At 38.6% G+C, this 18,801-nt stretch overlaps 2 protein-coding genes across 6 annotated transcripts in view; both read left to right on the top strand.

The window, feature by feature from the left end:
• The first annotated feature begins 1,431 nt into the window (after window positions 1-1,431).
• Window positions 1,432-18,801, top strand: part of LOC131335693 (uncharacterized) — a 54,672-nt gene continuing 37,302 nt past the window's right edge. For 3 of the 5 annotated variants that reach the window (XR_009202589.1, XR_009202588.1, XR_009202590.1), the window contains exons 1-2: window positions 1,481-1,495; window positions 1,650-1,721. The gene's annotated coding sequence lies outside the window, so the exon portion shown is untranslated. Of the gene's footprint in view, window positions 1,496-1,649; window positions 1,722-18,801 lie in introns of all 5 variants that reach the window. The other 2 variants (XM_058371171.1, XR_009202582.1) reach the window with 2 other exon arrangements.
• Window positions 16,836-18,792, top strand: LOC131335683 (uncharacterized). Its single transcript, XM_058371158.1, has 4 exons — window positions 16,836-17,098; window positions 17,176-17,481; window positions 17,574-17,661; window positions 17,745-18,792. The coding sequence occupies exons 1-4, from the start codon at window positions 16,842-16,844 to the stop codon at window positions 18,531-18,533; spliced, it is 1,440 nt and encodes a 479-aa protein (XP_058227141.1). The 5' UTR covers window positions 16,836-16,841; the 3' UTR covers window positions 18,534-18,792.

The following is an 18,801-nucleotide window of genomic DNA, read 5'->3' on the forward strand; positions in this document are numbered from 1 at the left end:
TGAACACATTTTCCCACGACATGATAAATGCAGCATGAAACAACTACTTTTTTTTCACCGCATAATGTATCCACATTGTCGTCCTTGTGGAAGTGCAGTGGCCTCTGGCTATCTGTGTAATTCAAACTTCAAAGTAACTAAACCTTCCAAAATCTAAGCTGGGGATGTGGGCAATTAAGTTTAAGAAACAGCGCACCATATACCGTGGAGACAACGTTGCCGAGGCGACCGAGAATGCATGGCCTTAACCCGACACGCACAAAAACACACACGAGAACTGAAACCAACCCATTTATCCCCACAAGAGCTAGCCCTCAAATCCCAAGACCAACTCGGAAACCACTGTTGTCCCGCCGTCTCTGCTCCATACCCAACCCCAATTGAATTACCCACCGCGAAACAACTGGCTGCCAAGAATTCAAGCAACAGTAAAGAGACTCGAGAACGTTTCAATTAAGCTAGCAATGTTACGGATCCAGATGTGTTCGAAACTGTTCTATGCACGTGGAAACCATCCAATACACACTGAGATTCGCATCATCAGCGACAGTGTAGGAGTCAAGGAATTAAGTGTAGAGGGGGCACTTCTTGATCATAACCTTCAAAATATTTACCCAATTTAAGCGCAGTAGTGCTAGTTTCTTATGCCGATCAAAAATAAAAAATGTTAGTTTCTTAAATTATAGAGATGTGTTTCCTACTTTTAACACACAATCTCCACTAATTGAAGAAATTAAAAAGCATAATAAAAAGTCCTAACAACTAAATTATAAATCAAATTCCCAAGCTCTAAGAACACAACTTATATTTGGTAGAGATCATATATAAAAACTAAACAATCTGAAGCCTAATCTTATACTAGTATTAATCGTGTAACAAATAACTATAATTAAGAGAGATGAGGTTATAAAAACACATTAATTAATGGTGTTGCTTTCATTATTTGTAAACATATGAGTGGTTTGTTTGATAATTTTTAAACATAAAAGAGGAACTAGTGTAACTCCGCAGGGACACTACAACAAAAAACACCATTAGTGACACCCTTTGACACCTTTTAGTGACAAAAAATTAGTTTTGACACGGAATATACTCAACGGTGACAAACAATTTTACTTCTTGTCACCGAAAACCTTTGGGTGATTAGGGTAAATAATGAGGAGATTTGGTGACAAAATATTTGTCACTGAAGACAAATTTCGATGACAAGTATAAAGTTGTCACCGAAAGATCCCAATTTTCATGCTCCCGGGCTCTAGCTTATTTAGGCGGGCTGTCAAAAAGTGAAATGAAATTTTTTAGAAGCAAAACGACGTTGTTTTGCTGTCACCAAAACCCAGCTCTAACTTTCCTCTTCTTTTTCCTCTCTCCATGCCAGTCTCCACTTTACTCTTCGGCTTTGCCTCTTGATCTCCATTCCCCAAGCCACTCCCGCAATCCTGCTGAAGACTTCCATCAGCCCACAAACCGGCGGCCGTCGTTTCGATCTGCCCAGGTCTTTTTCTGTCCCTCTCAATATCTCACCCTATCATTCTCTCTCTCGATCACAGAACGCTTATGTATATGTTTGTTCGCGCACTCTCGATCTCTCTCTTGACTTCATCTAACTAAACATTATTTTTTTTATTCTATCTTCACTGAAAATGCAGCACACTTCATCTCTGCCCTCTTCCTTGCTGGCCGGAACTCGCCAGCACCACCACCACACTCTGTGATTTCTGGTATTCCTCCACTCTCCAATCTTCCGATTTCATGGATTTTTTATTTTGCATGTGAGTTTTTAATTTGATTTTGTAGATTTAAAGTTTGAATAGGAAGCTAAGGTATCCTCACGATGGTCAAAATCAAATGTATCTGTTTTATTTGAGATGTTCAATCTCGAAAGGGTTGAAGCTGCTAATTGTATACGATCAAGAATTAATGATAATTGCTCAAAATTCATATTGCTTCTGCTCCCAGATTGATCTGATTCCAACTTTGGTCGAACGGCTGCATGATTGGTTGAGGGCTTCATATGAGCCACATTCTGATGAATCTAATTCAATTATTTGCGCCCTTATTCTAAATGCAACTGAAATTTAATTGAAATTCCAAGTGAAATTTTTTTGTCTTTATTTGAAGTTGAAACTGCCTTCAAATTTTGAAATAGTATTTGTTTTGCGTTATCTAACACTCTAATAGGGGAACCCCCAAAATTTTCAATTTCTAGCTCTTAGCATGCAAAACTATCCTAAAGGTTTACTTGTTTGCACCCCCAAAATTCTCAGTTTCCAGCTAAGTATGGAAAACTATCCGGAAGGTTTATTTGTGTTGCTGTCACCACTTATCCTAAAAGGCTAAGTTATTTGGACGGGTCCAAACAATACATAGTAAGGTCTCCAATACCCTCCCTCACGTGCAATGCGCTGGGAGAAGCAGAGTGCCCAAGAGCCAAGACTAACATATGCAAGTACAGAAAGGGAAATATATGCAAATGTATAGAATTGAAAATAAGTTTTCCCCAACCTGAGCTATGATAGCAATTGTGGGCATGCGTGCCCTTTTCTTCTTTTTGGGAAAAGGATTCCGTTCCCTTCCCAATGAGAGAAAAATGCCAGTTCACGGGAGCGCTTTTTAGCTGGACGTCAAGCGCTCGCGAAAATACAGAGTCGCCACTCGGGTTTGAAGGTCTGACACCCAAGGAACCGTATTTCGAAGCACTTGCCGCGCTGATTTGAAAAAGGTGAAGGAACCAGTCCGTCATAACCATATCTGGGTTCGGGAGCCAAGTTACGAGAGGGGAAGGGTTTTATGGCACCCCTCTCGCCTAATCCAGAGATCGGTCTCTACTTAGGCATTTGTGAAAGATGTTTGTTTGCGATTCTGTTTGATTAATCAATTTTTAGCCATTTAGGGCGGGGAACAATTTAATGGGGATTAAAGCTATAACATGTTTGCAAAATGAGAAAGATAGCATGGATGAGCAATTAGTATAGGATGAAAACAGATTGCTGTGGGAGTTTAAACAAACTGGGAGGCCATTGTTTTGGAATGATGTGCGCAGGAAGAAACCAGTATGCACTAAACAAGTTACTGCATGATGTTCACTCCTGCGCGCACAACTCCAAGACACGCGGGCGCCGGGGAGCTCAAACCCACAGCTCTTATTCTCAAACCCTCTGGGCTCTGGAAGGACCAGTGCACACCCAGGACAAGCCACGTAGTTTATAGGCAGCATAATATACAGTTTAAAGTAGTTTAAAGCCTTACAAATTAATAAAACACCCCATAAACAGTGTGGGGACAAAATAATGGCCTAAAACTAAGCTACCCGTGCAAGGCCACTCACTGGTCAGAGGCAGGCTATCGCGCGACGGAGCCATTCTGGTGCTCGAGGGTGCGCCCTGGCGCTCTGCCGCGCGACGGAGCCAGTCTGGCAAGCGATGGTGCGCCCTGGCGCTGTGTCGTGCGATGGTGCGCCCTGGCACAACCAGACCAGTCTTGGTTTACACATTTCTGGGTTCTGGGACAGGTCCAGAATGATCCCAGGGGTACCTCAAAACAGCAGAAATACAAATTAACTACATACTAGCAGTTTCTAACAAAGGAAAGCAGTAAACTGGTTTTTAACATGCTTAACAGTGATCTATAACATAATAAAGCATAAAACAGTAGGAACCAATCCCCACGCGGACCAGCGAGCACAAACTAGGACAGTCGCACGCGTGAGTGGGTCCGTCGCGCGCTGGTTCATACCACAATGGTTTTGAAACCTTGCCAGCTTTAGGACCAGGACTAGTATTGATTACTAGCCTTGGCCCTGCCAGCCCCCCTCAGGGATCAGAACAGAAAACTGAACAAAGGTAAGCTATACCTTTAGTTTTGAGTTTGAAAGAGTATTTGAGCTTTTGATGTTTGTAGTTGATTGGGGTGTTAGAGGATTGTTGAGTGTGAGAAAATGGGGAAGAATAAGCTATGTTCTTGGATGAGGTGTGAGAATGAAGGATGGTGTGTTTTACCCTTCTTCAAATTTTTTGAACCCTTTAAATGGATGAACAAAGGGGTATTTAAAGGGAAGAATGGTGAATCTGGTTGGTGCCAGGAGAGGAGTTCAGCCAGTCCACGGGGCTGGCTGAAGTTGCATTGGTGGCCAACTGTCCTCCTTCAGAAAGGTTGGTGGTAGGTTGGACCATCGCCCTGGCGCTCTGTCGCGTGATGGAGTGAGTCGGGCACGCGATGGTGCGCCCCGGTGCGGGATGGTTGCGCCCTGGCGCGCATCAGTAGAGTTTTTGATTTTTTGAAGTGGCTTAGGCTAGGTTAGGTTCAAAGGTTTTGCAAACACTCAAAGCTCAAACACGCTATCATTCCCAAGGTGTTCTTGATCCATTTCATCATCGGGGAATCAAAAACAGTAAGTAAACTAATCTAGAAGCCCAGATTAAGGTGTCTACAGCAATGTTTGATCACCGCTTGTTCCAAATCTGTGTGTTTCATCAGGTGTATCCAAATTAAGGTCACCAGTTGTTACATGTCTTTGCCATTTGATTAAAATTAGGTGTTTCTTTTTTGGTACTTTATTTCTGCAATCAACAAAGTATGCTCTGTGATTCTTCAACAGTATGTTATTTGATCATCCCTTGACTAGAGTATGGCTACTTACTTGCTTTTTAACTTGTTTTATGTCTACTGGGATTTATCGAGTGTTTTGGTTTTTTTAATTGGAATGTTTCTGTGGAAGGTTGGAATCGCCAAGCTTTAAACTTTTGGGCATCATCTTTGTCAGATCCATTGGAATACTGTTCACATGTGTGTACCTTCATCCTTTGCATGACCTGCTACTCTAGAAATTTCTACAGAGTATTTCCTCTTTTTGCTTCACATATTCTCTTCAAAGGACACTGGCTACGATAAATCTTGTACTACTTTTGTTGCAAGTCAGTTTTGATGGTAATAGTTGCTCAATGAAAGCTTTCTTGCATTTCCTTATTTTTTTATTTTGGGAATCCTGAACTGATAGGATGTAGTGGGCTCTTGCCCATTGATGTAGAACAGAGTTGGAATAGGGCTAAGTATAATCAAACACAAGAGAAAGGGGTTGTTTTTGGGGCTGTGAACAGTAATACATGAATAGTAATATGTAAGAAGAATAAGAAGAGAAAGGGTTAGAGAAGGATAGGTCTAGGCATCACACCTAGAAAACCCAAGGCATCACACCTAGGGGCTCTGTAGCATCACACCAAAGAAATGATTGCATCACACAATCAAAGAGCTTGAAAACTACTCAAATTTCATTTATTCAATCATTCATGATTTTGCAGTATTTTGTAACTTGTCTACTGCTGGTTCTGTGTGCTGTGTCTGTATTGTTGTTTTATGTTTTTGCAATATTTTGTAACTTGTATACTCTTGGTTCTGAAATTTTTATGATTGCTATTGAGCTGCTTTGAATACTCTGCTACTTTGGATGTGTCTGCTACTGCTTTCAATGCTCTGTTGTTTTCTGTATTGCTGAGCTAACAATTGTTTTATGAAGTGTAACAGTCAATCACTTTTAATTCATTGTATTCACCCATCCTTGGGGGTTGTCCCTTGGAGTGTTTAGGCCTTTTCTAGTGGGTATGTCCTTAGTTCTTTTTGTTATTTGCTATGTGGCTGCTATGGCTGCTGCTGCTACATTACTGATGCAATCCGCTGCAATTTGTTGTTCTGCTGTTCTGTATTTTATGTTTTGGCAGCTGCGATCTGCCATCTGCTATAGCCTCTAATCAAAGTAGATTGGCAGCTTTGTGGTGCTAGTCCCTCTCAAATAGCTGAGTTCTTTTGAGTGAAGTTCCGTGTGTTTGCTACCATGACCCAATCGGTCCATTTGCCTTTTAGCCCTTGGCTTAGATCAATGTAGGAAAGTAGCCTCACAAGTAGGGAAGGAAACCAACCATTGAGAATTAGAGAACACCCTATCAATCCTACTCTTATTATCACCTGAGCCTACTCACTTGTTAGACCATGTAAACCAAAAACCTTTAGCAAGTTGGTCATCATGGAGAATATCAGATAAACATTGGCTTAGAAACAACTTGTTTATTGCATTGACTCTTTTTAGTGAAATTCTTCTTCTTTGTTTGACATCAAAGCTTCTTTTCGTTCTCCTCTTATGCTCACGTGCTATGATCTTTGCTAATAAATGTTTAATTTTAATTCAAGACACCTAATTGTTTCAGCATGTGTAGTGTAATTCTTGCACCTAATTGTTTCATTTTATCATCTTTAGGATTGATTTCAATGCTTTGAAAATCAAAATTTTGGCCTAAATGTTTTTATGAAGGGGAGGCTGAATTATTCTTGACTTTTTAGGTGAAAAAATATGGACAAGAGTTGGATGACAATGAAGAATAGACTGAGCAAAGAGTATCGAGATGGGGTAAATTCATTTGTTGACTTTGCAGTCACAAATTTAGGTTCCGATGATCAAATTCGTTGCCTGTGTTTAAAATACATGAATGTGGAATGCCATTTTAGTATTGTTGTTGCGTTTCACCTTATACAAAATGGGATAGCTCCTTCTTACAAGACTTGGGTCCACCATGGGGAAACTATACCTATGAATCAACAATTTGTGTCGAACGAAAGCTGTTAGCCTAGTGGAGAAAGTGTTGGGGGTGGAGTGGCAACAAATGAACATGAGAATCAAGACGACCTGGAACGCTTAGTTAATACTATGCAGCAGCAATCATGAATGATGAGGAACTAGATGAGTTGCCTGACAATGTTGAGACGGAGAATGTGCACAACTTTGATAAATTAATGAAGGATGCCCATCGAGAGTTATACCCCGGATGCAAGTTTACTGTACTATCATTTGTCATTAAGCTACTTCATGTTAAGGTGTTGAATAAATAGAGTAACAAGTCCTTTGATGCGCTGTTGGGGTTATTGAAGGAACTCCTACCTACAAGTGATCAAGACATTCCGGGCAACATTTATGAAGCAAAGAAGTTCTTACGTGACTTAGGCTTGGGCTATGTGCCCATTCATGAATGTAAGAATGATTGTGCACTTTTTTGGAAGGAGAATGTTGATCTTGAAAAGTGTCTTGTTTGTGAGGAGCCTAGATACAAGCTAAATGATGGCAAGGGAAAAAAGATTTCTCATAAGATCTTGCGATATTTTCCATTGACCCCTAGGTTGCAGAGGTTTTATATGTTGAGCAAATTACTACAACAAATTGTGTTCTTTGCGACCAACTTTTTTACGACTAACAAAATCTGGGTCTCGTTTGCTATGGTACTTGCGACTTAGAGCTTCCTTGGTCGCGAAAAGAAGAAAGTTGTTCTCATGAGTGACCCAATGTGTTGGTCGGTAAATACGAGTCACCTATTCTTTCGCGCCAAACTTTACCGCTGGTGGGAAAACTTTTAGCGACCGAACTCTTATTCATTTAACGACTAGAATGTATTTTGTCACGTAAAAGAGTTGAATGAATAAGTATTGCGACCCGCGTATGACTATTTTGCGACCAAGAAGAAATTGGTTACATTATATCTCTGTATTAAATGTTTGAGCGACTAGGGTGCTCTAGTCGCAAAATATCTCCTATTTAGTGACCAATTGTGAGTCACTAAATGCTATAGCAGAACTTTTTGAGGCTTAATTATTATTTTTGTTTTGTGACTTAAAGTGTGATCCATAACCCATATTTTAAGCACTTATTTTTTAAAAAGATAATTTTGAACTCAAAAATAATGTGTTTATGTAAATAATTTTTCTAGCAATATGGATTTTGTTTGATAGATCTCATTGAGATCTTTTGAGCGGTGCAAAAAAATTAAATTTTTATTTATATTATTTTTAAGTTTGAAAATATGAAATAAATATTTTTTTTAAAAAGGTGTTCTGAAACCGGGCCTTTGGTCTCAAAACATGATTTTCAGCATAGTTGAAGGTAGAAAAGAGTTGTGCAAATGAACAGTTTCGATAATCACATTAGATAAGGAGCCTAAAGACTTAAACAAAATGGTCTGTTTGCACTATGGGGATGAAGATAATCCCTTTTCTTGCAAATTTTTTGTCTCAATCCATATGTTATACTTAGGGCCTGTTCGGCTAAATAAGTCGAGTGGCTTATTTTTTTGTATTTGTTAGTTTTTCGTCAATTTTTTTGGAGATTATTGCATCGTCATGACAAAAGGAATCTAAAAAGTAAAAAATTATGATCGAAATTCAATTTTTTTTGAATGAAGACGAAAAAAATTTGGCTTATTGGCTTACACTACAAGAAATTCGGGATTTGCCAGCACTTTTTCTACCAGCGCTTGCTAAAAGCGCTACAATAGGAGGTATACACCAGCGCTTTTCTCTAGCCGCTATTATAATGAGGCTTTCCCAACGCCCAAAGCAAAAGCGCTGGAATAGGTCGACCAATTCCTAGCGCCCAAGCAAAAGCGTTGGAATAGACCCCCCATTTACTAGCGCCGACTAAAAGCGCTGAAATAAACACCCCCTTTCCTAGCAGCCCAAAAGAAGTGCTGGGATAGACCCTATAAACAAACAAAACTATATCTAATGATACTACTACACCAGATCAAAAAATAAAAATAATATTCCTACATGTTATACATTTTTAATATCATTCGATACGATGATTTAGCAGATCTCAATAAAACAAAACTATTTTAATAGTCGAGGCCGTTGATCATCGTTGTGCTTATTGATTAAATCATTATCATAAAAACTTGGTTTGATCGGGTTTAGAAAGCTCCTTGATTGGGACGCAATTTATTTTTTTGATGATAGTTATCGTCCAATTAAATGTGTAAAGATACCCGATCAACTTAATTCTTGGTACGAATGATAAATTCAAATATATGCAAAAGATAGATGGTTCAGATCAAAATATAAAGACTTTGGCGGGGTCGGGTCTTACAATCTAATACTTTAATGCCTCAGAATGCATCAAATGTTGTCAGATCAAGTGGTCGTCGATATCCAATGATCTTCGTTTTGGGTGACAACGATGAAATTCATGAGACATGAAATCTTAACGGTTTAGATCGCCCACGGTAAAAACTGAGTTGGTAATTGCCCTTTAAATTATATATGTTCAATGTAATTGTTAACGAATTAAATCTTGTGTTGTACTTGAATGTACGGTAGCCATTCGACTGCGACACAGTTACGACGATCCAGACCGTTGCTTTAATTTTCCTTGTTGATTATAGCGTTCTCGTAAAAATTTGACTCGATCGGGTTTGAATAGCTTCTTTATCGAGACACAATTTTGTTAACAAAATGAGTTTGTATGGGCCGATCAAATGTGTAGCGATACTCGATTGACTTCGTTTTTTCAAAGAGTGATGTACTCCATGATATGTAAAAGACGGTTCCGATCGAAAAAAAAGACTCAAGTGGGGGCTAGTATTGCAATGTAATACTTTTATGCCTTGGGATGTATCAAATGTTGTCCGATCGAGCGGTCACCGATATCTGATGATTTTCAATTTTGGTGACAATGATGAAATCAGTAAGACGTGAAATTCTAATGGCTCAGATCGACCGCTATTAAAATATAGTTGGCTCATTAAGTTTGGAATTTGTTTGTATTGCTCAATACAAGGGCACTTAATTATTTTTCCATAATTCTCCAAAAATACTTGAAAAAGTCCGTAGAGTTTGTACAGCCGCCACACCAAAATGCAGTGGCCGGCTACTGCACGCCGTGTGGGGCTCACTTTGGTCTCCGCACAGATGATCCGAGACGTTCAATAAATTTTAGAAAAAAAACCAAATGGGTGATGCAAAAAATCAGCTCTATCCGATATGTATAGGTACTCAAATTAAGCTTCTCATCTTTGGAAAATCGAAAAATGGATAGATTGATTTTCTAGTGTACAGAAAGATGAGAAGCTTGATCCGAGCATCTACAGATCGGACCGAGCTAATTTTTTATATTTTCCACTCAATTTTTTTAAAAAAATTATTGAATAATTCGGATCATCCGTACGAGGTCCGAAGTGGACTTCACACAGTGTGTGATGGCCAGCCACCGCATTTTGGTGCTGGCTGTAGGCTGTAGCGTTGCTGTCCCTAAAATCTATTCGCGCTTTCTCTCGAAAGGGCGCGCTGAAGAGAAATCTCAAATCCCTAAATCCCCAAATCTGTTCGCGCCTCTCTGGAAACAAATGGCTTGCTTCTCTCTCTCTCTCTCTCGCTCTCTTCTGCGGCTGCCTGCAGTTCTTCCTTCTTCCGTCTCCCTCAACGGCCTCCATAGTCCATCCCCACCGGTCCGTGCTCGTCCGTTCCCAACGAAGTTGAGCATGAAACGCTCTCTGGTATTCTCTCACAGGTACGGATCTATCTCTCTCTCTCTCTCTCTCTCTCTCATTTATAGCAGTTTTCCCTTGTCCCTCGTCCAAACCCCATTTGACCCCACCTTCGCAATCGAACCAAACCTCCAAATCCCGAGTCGAAGACCCTACCTCTGTGAATCTCGCCAGCCCAACGGTTTTATAAAAGATTCTGCTCTTCCTATTGCTATGATTGTCGTAGATAGGTGAAGGAAAATGCCCTTTTCTCCCTTCCCCCTTGAGGGTTTATTTATGTGTTATGTAGTATTGAGATGGGGTTTCAGTTGATATAATGGTAAGACTATACATCGTGACATTAAGGAGCTAATACCTGAGAATTCTTGCAACCTAAGAGATGGTGTGTGGTGTTTGTTTTCCTTGTCTGTTTTGTTTGGTTTTGTACTTGTGAATTGGTCTCTCTTGTTTTATTTTTTCATAGCTTTGTGTTTGTAATGGAGGTAGTTAGGGATTGATCTAATTTCCCTAAAAACCTTACTTCTAAGTTCTATCGAACAATTTGCTTGAGGGAACACCCATTCACTTGTTCGATTGTTATTCATTGAGTTTTCTCATAAGATTGTGTGTTAAACCTGTCATGCTGTTGAACTTCCATTTATGAAAGAAAAAAAGGTCTTATTATTTCACTTTCCTGCCTACAAGAGATAATTGTGCCTTAAAAAAGATCATTTCAGAGCAATTTTCTGGGATGATTGATCCTCTTGACGTATTTACGTTCCAAATAACTGTTGAATGTTGATACATACATACCACACATATTTGTTGGTAAAATATTTGCTTCGTAGCTTGGTTATATGCAAATTTAAACATGTTTTTTGTTTCTTGCAGCTGTTGGCTGTTGCAAGGAAAAGTGGTGTGGTGAGTACTTCCCATGGATTTTGATATAACTTTAGACTGCATCTTGATTGAGATTTACTTTTAGCTGTACCCCTTTTAAACTTCATTTGCTTGATTCTGTGGACAGTTGAGGTTCTTAGTCCTCTCACTGGGGATCTTCGAGTTTCCATTACCAACTCTTGCCATACTGATTTACAACATGAGGATGAGACAATCGTTGGATTGCATTTATTCAAAAAATAGATTCTGAAATCATCATTCAGGTAATGATCTTCTATTGGTTTTGCTTTGGCTTGTAAATCATGGAACAGAGACAAAATATTCCCAATTCTAAAAAGCGTGTCCGTAGATGCTATACAAGTCTTTTTTTTTTGTTTTTCTGTCCTCAGACTATGTCACTATGCCTCTGCTCTCTTCTGTATGAAAATGCAATTACTTTCCAATACTGCACAATAATTGTACCCCTTTGACCTCATCCTAGTGGTTGCAATCATACTCAATAAATCACTCATTTTTGCTATCTTATCAGATATAAGATGCCATTTATTGTAGTCATGCTCCTTACTAACATGCACAACAAAAGGACATGCAAGCACGAGGTCTGTTGAAGTTTTTAAATCACCACATGATTCTATCTCCAGTGACTCTCCAACGACATGTAATGTATGTGCTGCTGGAAATATTTTATGTTCAAAGGTGGATGGAAATGAAAACTATGCTTTATTTGGAGGGTGATTGTCCATATATTTAGTTGTTAACCCAAGCTTGATGTGTTTTTAATAAGTGGCAAGACAGATGATAGTTCTTTTGTATTATAACTCAGGAAGGGAGTTGAACTTAATGTGTGGGATGATCTTGACACATGCACTAAAATATGGAATGTGAAATCTGTGAGCTCTTTACACGATAATGGAGGTAGTTAGGGATTGATCTCTGTGGAGATCCCTGTTGTATAGCCAAAGCTATGCCTCTAAGTATAAGTTCTATGCGTGTTTGTGCTTTAATGAAAGTATAGTAATAACAAAAAGAAAAGTTTTGAAATAGAGTTTGAATATGCATTTTGGAAGTTCATGGTAATTAATCTAAAACCAGTGGCCCATTCACTGCCTGATTGTTTTTCCCCTTGAATGACTTCGTTTAAATGATGCTCTACATTTTGGTTCTTTACCACTGTCTTTCCTACCGATACACTCCATTGTTATCAGTTTCTTAAGTTGTAAATGCCATGCTTGTTGTGCAGTTGACTTCTTATGAGTAGGTAGCTAGGCTAGGTAGGTAATTTTTGGAATTTTTGTCTTCCTTCCACAGGAGCTTACATGGAACTCTTCTACCATGCTAGGTGAGGAACTGCTTAATTGATTAGAGGTGAGTAGCTATTTTTTTAGGGTGGCAAACCCCTTCCTTAACCCTGTTTCTACATTTTGTAATTCGAGAAGTAGCTCCGAAAATAGGGCTATCTTGCTTATGTTCTCTTCTTTTTTTTTTTCAAGCTATGTTTTCTTTTTCTTTTTTTCTTTTTTTCAAGCTATGTTTTCTTGTTACAAAGTCCTTTTGAATGTTATGCACTTTGTTCTCCATATCACTACTTCTGAATGCAAGTAAATAGCCGCAAGATTTGTACATTCATACTGGTTTCTCCTTTATTCGGAAGATATGACCATGATTTTGAGGTGAAATTTTACAGAACTTCTTAGACTATTTGTTACTCCATAACTAGCAATTGCTGACTATGAACTTTTTCTTGTAGGGTTGTTCAGTTACAATCCCTCGAAGTTGCTGGGATTGGTCGATCAAGTCAAGTGTCGTGGCTGCAATTGCAATAATTGGTGTGAGGTCAGTAACTATTGCTTAGTCTTTTGGTATGCATATGGGAGTAACAATCCTATGCTACTGTGTGATTACCTAGGCCATAAGAGGAAACATGTATATCTCTTCTAGGCATAACCTCAAATCAATGGGAACTCGATAGCGTCGATGCTTCTCTCTTCTAGGCATAACCTCACTTGACTGTGTTGAAGCTTCTCTCTTCCATGAAATAAGCACTTTAAAAGAACAAGTGGCTATCGTGATGAGGCATGCTGGATTAAAGGTTATTACATTTGTTTCACTTAATGAAATCTGTAATTTGTTACCACTTTAGATAGTGTATAGTTGTATTGTTTAGATGTTTATGCAAATTTTCCATTGCATATCTTAGGTTTGAGACAGTTGCAATGGCCCCCTAGATCAAACTTCTCCACAAGCACAATAAGGATCATCTCACGCAAGTCATGACATCGAATATTCTGATCGAGGTACATTCTTACACTATATAGGAATTGAAATCATAGTGCCCTTGGACGTCTACAGTTGTATCTTTTGCTAAAAATGACATCAAAGATCATCGGCTTGATGCTATCTGATTGGTTAATTACCCATTATCTGCTGTAAGTGTGCTTTAAGTGCATTGGATAACCCATTATCTGCTGAAATTGACTGTATATGCTGAAAATATGAACCCAATAGCTGAAAATGTTGTTTAGAGGCATAAATCATCTTTGTAGGTGCTGAAATTGAACTCTAATGGCTGAAAACTGATCAAATTTGCCTAGAATATATATGGCTGTAAGAATTGGGATTCGAGTTCATATTGTTGGAAACTGAAAATTAGTTGCTAGTGTGTCTAATACGTATTTGGGCGTGTCCAATACGTGGACACGGCGCCAATACATAAATGGGTAAAGCAGTTTATGCTATTTAACGATATTTGTTGAAGTTCCATAGGATTGAGCAAGTTTGTAAAGGGCAGCTGCGAAATCCAGCAAATGGCTGAATATGAAAGGCAAAGAGATGAGCAAATTGCAAAAAACTTGGCAGTATTAAAGGCACTTGGGATAAAGGACTTAGCATAGCTTAAAGGATTAATTAGGACTGTAAGTATTTTTTACCCGGTGTCGTTCTCCCAACCCTAAAACTCTGCCTTATTTACTATTGAAGGTCTCTAAACCCAGGTTAACTGTAAGGGCAAAACTGACAACTACAAGTATGAAATTGAAAATCCCCATGTATTAGACTCCAATTGCAACTTTGCAACTGCGTACTCATCATGTTTAATTTCTTCTTTATTTAGAACAGCCATGTTTAATTTCTTCTATTGTTCTACGTTTGTTGATCAACGACAAAACCCCGTAGAAACAATTGATTGCTCCTGTACTGAATTGAAGCCATCATATTCTTCACTTCCTATTTCCATTCAAGGTCAGATATAAAGTTCATGCATATAAGTATTTGTGTATTAATTGCAGGAGATGTGGAATGACAGATTGAAGAAGAATGAAGAAATATGGATTCAAAAAGAAAGTTCCAGGTATACCCCTCTCCCTCTTTCTCATCTTACTAGCCATTAATAGTTCTACCCATTCTAAAAAAAAAACAACTCATTAGTTCTACCATGAGTGGACTAGGTACACTTTTTGACAAAATACACACGTTTTGTCAAAATTAGGTGGTGGAAGCTATTGTTCATATTTTACGCATTGCGTGTGCCCCAACCGCTATTGAAATTATGGCATTTCTTAGGTAATACGGAGTAATATGACATTGGACTATTGCTGCATTTGAGTTTCTTCAAAAGTGGCTCACTACTTTTATTACCTCGCAAGCCATCTTGTATTTGAACCACGTTTTGAACTTTTGCAGATGGAGTCACTTTTTGGCAGAATGGAGTATGGAGTCACTTTTTGCAGATGTTCATAAGTAGTTTGGACTTGGTTAGAGCTTAATGAAGTCCACTTTTTGCTACTTTATAATGGACTTTACCTAGTATCTATAGTTTTGGATGTGGTGTAACTTAACACATTGGAAAACAAGTAAGTCGTGGGATTTGTTGTTTTTGGGAATGGTTGATTACTGTTTGTTGCTTTTGAGAAACATATATATATTATGTGGTTATTAATGTTGTCAATGATTTTATTGTTAATGGTGTATCTTGTGATTTAGTTACAAAAGATATTTATAGCAGAATTAATTTTGTGACCAATGCAATCCATCGTAAAAAAAAAAGTGCAGCAGAATTAATTTTGTGACCAATGCAATCCATCGTTAAAAAAAAGTGTTGTTGCGACCAAACTCTCTAGTTATCAAACCAATAGTAGATGTGAAGTCCAAGGATCTTTTTTGCGACAAAAGAAAATATATTCCGCGACCAGCTATTGAGTCACCAAAATAGGTTTTTCTGATGTTTAATGGACCCTTTTTGCGACCAAGGCTTGTATTTTGCGACCAGATTTTACTTCTTTTGGCGACCAGCGGTTGGTCACAAAATCAAAACCTTATTGTGACCGGATACATATAGTCGCTTAAGGTGGAGCATATTGCGACCACATCGTAGTTTGGTCAAGAAATACCAAATACGACTGGCTTGTTGCGACTAACTTGGTGACCACACTTTTTGGTCGCTGTATCAATTTGCGACCAAAATGATGACTTTTTGCAACCTTCTTGTTTGTCGCAAACAACATGATTTCTTGTAGTGAAAACTTGCACAGATATAAGGTGGCATAAGGAGAAACGAGTTGATGATGGAGTATTAAGGCATCCGGCTGATGGTAAGGCATGGAAGCACTTTGATCGACATTATCCTGAGTTTGCTCGAGATGCCAAAAATGTAAGGTTAGGACTAGCTACTGATGGATTCAATCCTTTGGTAACATGAGCAACTCCTACAGCTTATGGCCTGTGATTGTCATGCCTTACAACCTTCCTCCTTGGAAATGTATGAAACAACCTTACTCTATAATGTCATTGCTTATTCCTGGACCAATTGCACCAGGGAGAGATATTGATGTTTACTTAAGGCCATTAATTGACCAATTGAAGGAGTTATGGGAACGTAGCTCAGTCACCTATGATGCCTCAAGTGAACAAACTTTTCGAATGCATGTAGCTATTATGTGGACCATCAACGATTTCCATGCATATGGTAATTTGTCCGGGTGGACTACTAAGGATTACTTGGCTTGCCCAATTTGTAACGAACATGCATTATCGCAAAGGTTGAGAAGTAAGTTAGGTTATGTGGGAGCTCACCGATGGTTACCTAAAGACCATCCTTGGCAAAGGAGTCACCTCTTTGATGGTAAGGTGGACCATCGGGAGAGGCCTATGGACTTAACGGGTGAACAAATATTGCAGCAAATGAGTAAGGGGACATACAAGCCATTTGGCAAGCATCCAAGCAACAAAAGGAAAAGAGGAGATCCATTATTAAATTGGACCAAGAAAAGCATTTTTTTTGAGCTTCCTTATTGGGAGAAACTCTTGCTGCGACACAACCACGATGTGATGCATATAGAGAAAAATATATGTGAAGCTTTGCTTGGAATACTATTAAGCATAGATGGGAAGAACAAGGACACAGAAAGAGCATGTCAGGATTTAAAGGATATGAGAATAAGGCTAGAACTACATTTAAAGAGGCGTGTAGATGGGTCCTTTGAAAAGCCCCCAGCATCTTACACTTTATCTCCAGAGGAGAGACGTGGCTTTTTTGAGTTCTTAAAGTCAATTAAGTATCCCAATGGTTATGCTGCAAACATATCAAGATGTGTGAGTACAAAAGGAGATAAGTTAACGGGCTTGAAAAGTCATGATTGTCATGTACTTTTGCAATGACTTCTTCCCATTGGGATGCGTGGCTACCTTTTGAAAGACATATGTATCACCTTAACAGAGTTGGGGAATTTTTTTCAAGAGATATGCTCAAAAACACTGCAAGTTGAGGATTTGGAGAAACTACAAGATCGGATAGTGCTCATATTATGCAAGATGGAAAAGATTTTCCCTCCGGCATTCTTTGATGTCATGGTTCATCTTGCTATTCACTTGCCTCATGAGGCCATGCTCGGAGGGCCAGTGCAATATCGATGGATGTATCCAATTGAAAGGTAATTTTTAGCATAAATTTAAATAGATGATATTAACATAATGGAGGTTTAATAATATGATATTATTTGTTAAACAGGCTTCTTGGTACCTTAAAGGGATTTGTCACCAATCGAGCCTATCCGGAAGGATCCATTTCTGAGACTTACATTGTCAAAGAGTGTCTTACTTTTTGTTCGATGTATCTCGGTAATATGGAAACAGCTTTCAATCGGCCAGAACAAAATGTTGATGGTGGTGACTGTGGAATGGGGTTAGCTATCTTCAACCAAAATGTTCGTCCTCTTGCCAAAATGACGAGGGCAAGTAATGTGACGCAGGAGGAAATAAATAAGGCTCATTGGTTTGTCTTGAATAATAGTCTTGAGTTGGAACAATATCTAGAGTATGTTAATACTTAATTTGGTTTTTAGTCATGGTTATATTTAGCGTTCGATCTTTTTTAACCATCACTTTTATGTATATGTTTGTTAATAGGGAGCACAAAAGTATATTGGCAAATGAAAGTGCATTTGACATCTCCAAGAGACAACAAGAGAAATTTTCAAAGTTGTTTAAAGAATGTGTAAGATACAAACTATATTCTGATACATTAATTAGTTCCATATATCAATATTAATAACATGCTTACCATGCATTGTTCTATAGATGAATCAACTACGAGATGAAGGCTCTCCAGATGCAACCGAGGATTTGTGGTCATTAGCCAATGGTCCACTTGTGAATGTAAATATATATTCAGGTTGCATATCCAATGGTATCCGATTTCACACCAAAGACCGGGATAGTCATCGTAAAAGGCAAAATAGTGGTGTCATGGTGGAAGGGGACCATGAAGGCAAAACAATTGGCTTTTATGGAAACTTGTGCAGAGTATGCGAGCTAAATTATATCTGCGGACGCCGTGTAGTTCTATTCCAATGTGAATGGTTCAATACCAGTAGAAGTAGATTCATTAAAGCCGATGCACATTTCACAAGCATTGATGTAAGAAGTAGATGGTATAAGAATGATCCATTTGTCCTCCCAATTCAAGTGAAGCAAGTCTTCTATGTCAATGATACCAAATTTGGTGACTATTGGAAAGTTGTAGAACGGCTCCAACATCGAGGGATATGGGATATACCTCAGAGGGATGATGGTTTAGAACCCAACGATGCAACTGCTACTGATGTATTCCAACAGGATGAAACCACCAATGCCGTCCCTAATATTGTTGTTGATGATTCAACTGAGGTTCGGTTCACTAGAGATGATGTTGATCCTGAGATTATTCTAAGTAATGTGGTTCTAGAGTCACACAACCGACAAGATATGAGTAGTTTTCCCGAAGAAGATGAAGATGAAGATGAATCAATGGGAGAGCCTAGTGATAATGAGGAAAATGAGTTTGCTATTGAATCTGATTCGGATATAGATCCTGATGTAGAACCTTGATTTAGTTTTTTGTATTATCGTCGTTTTTGCTTCATGAGATTCCAAATTTGGATAGTACCTAGTTAATCAAATTTGGATATTATCATCTATGGATTTAGCTTATCTACCTTTTATCTGCATGTTTGAATATTTATTGAGTGCAACCTGTAGCTTATTATTAGTTGTTTCGGGTTCATTTTGTTTAATTTTTGGAGCTAAAGTGGTTGGAAGTTTGAGTTACCTTTCATTATATGTACAACTGACTCTTCAATTTACTATGTTTTAATGG

The sequence above is a fragment of the Rhododendron vialii genome, chromosome 1a (genome assembly GCF_030253575.1).
Source record: "Rhododendron vialii isolate Sample 1 chromosome 1a, ASM3025357v1".
NCBI lineage: Eukaryota > Viridiplantae > Streptophyta > Magnoliopsida > Ericales > Ericaceae > Rhododendron > Rhododendron vialii.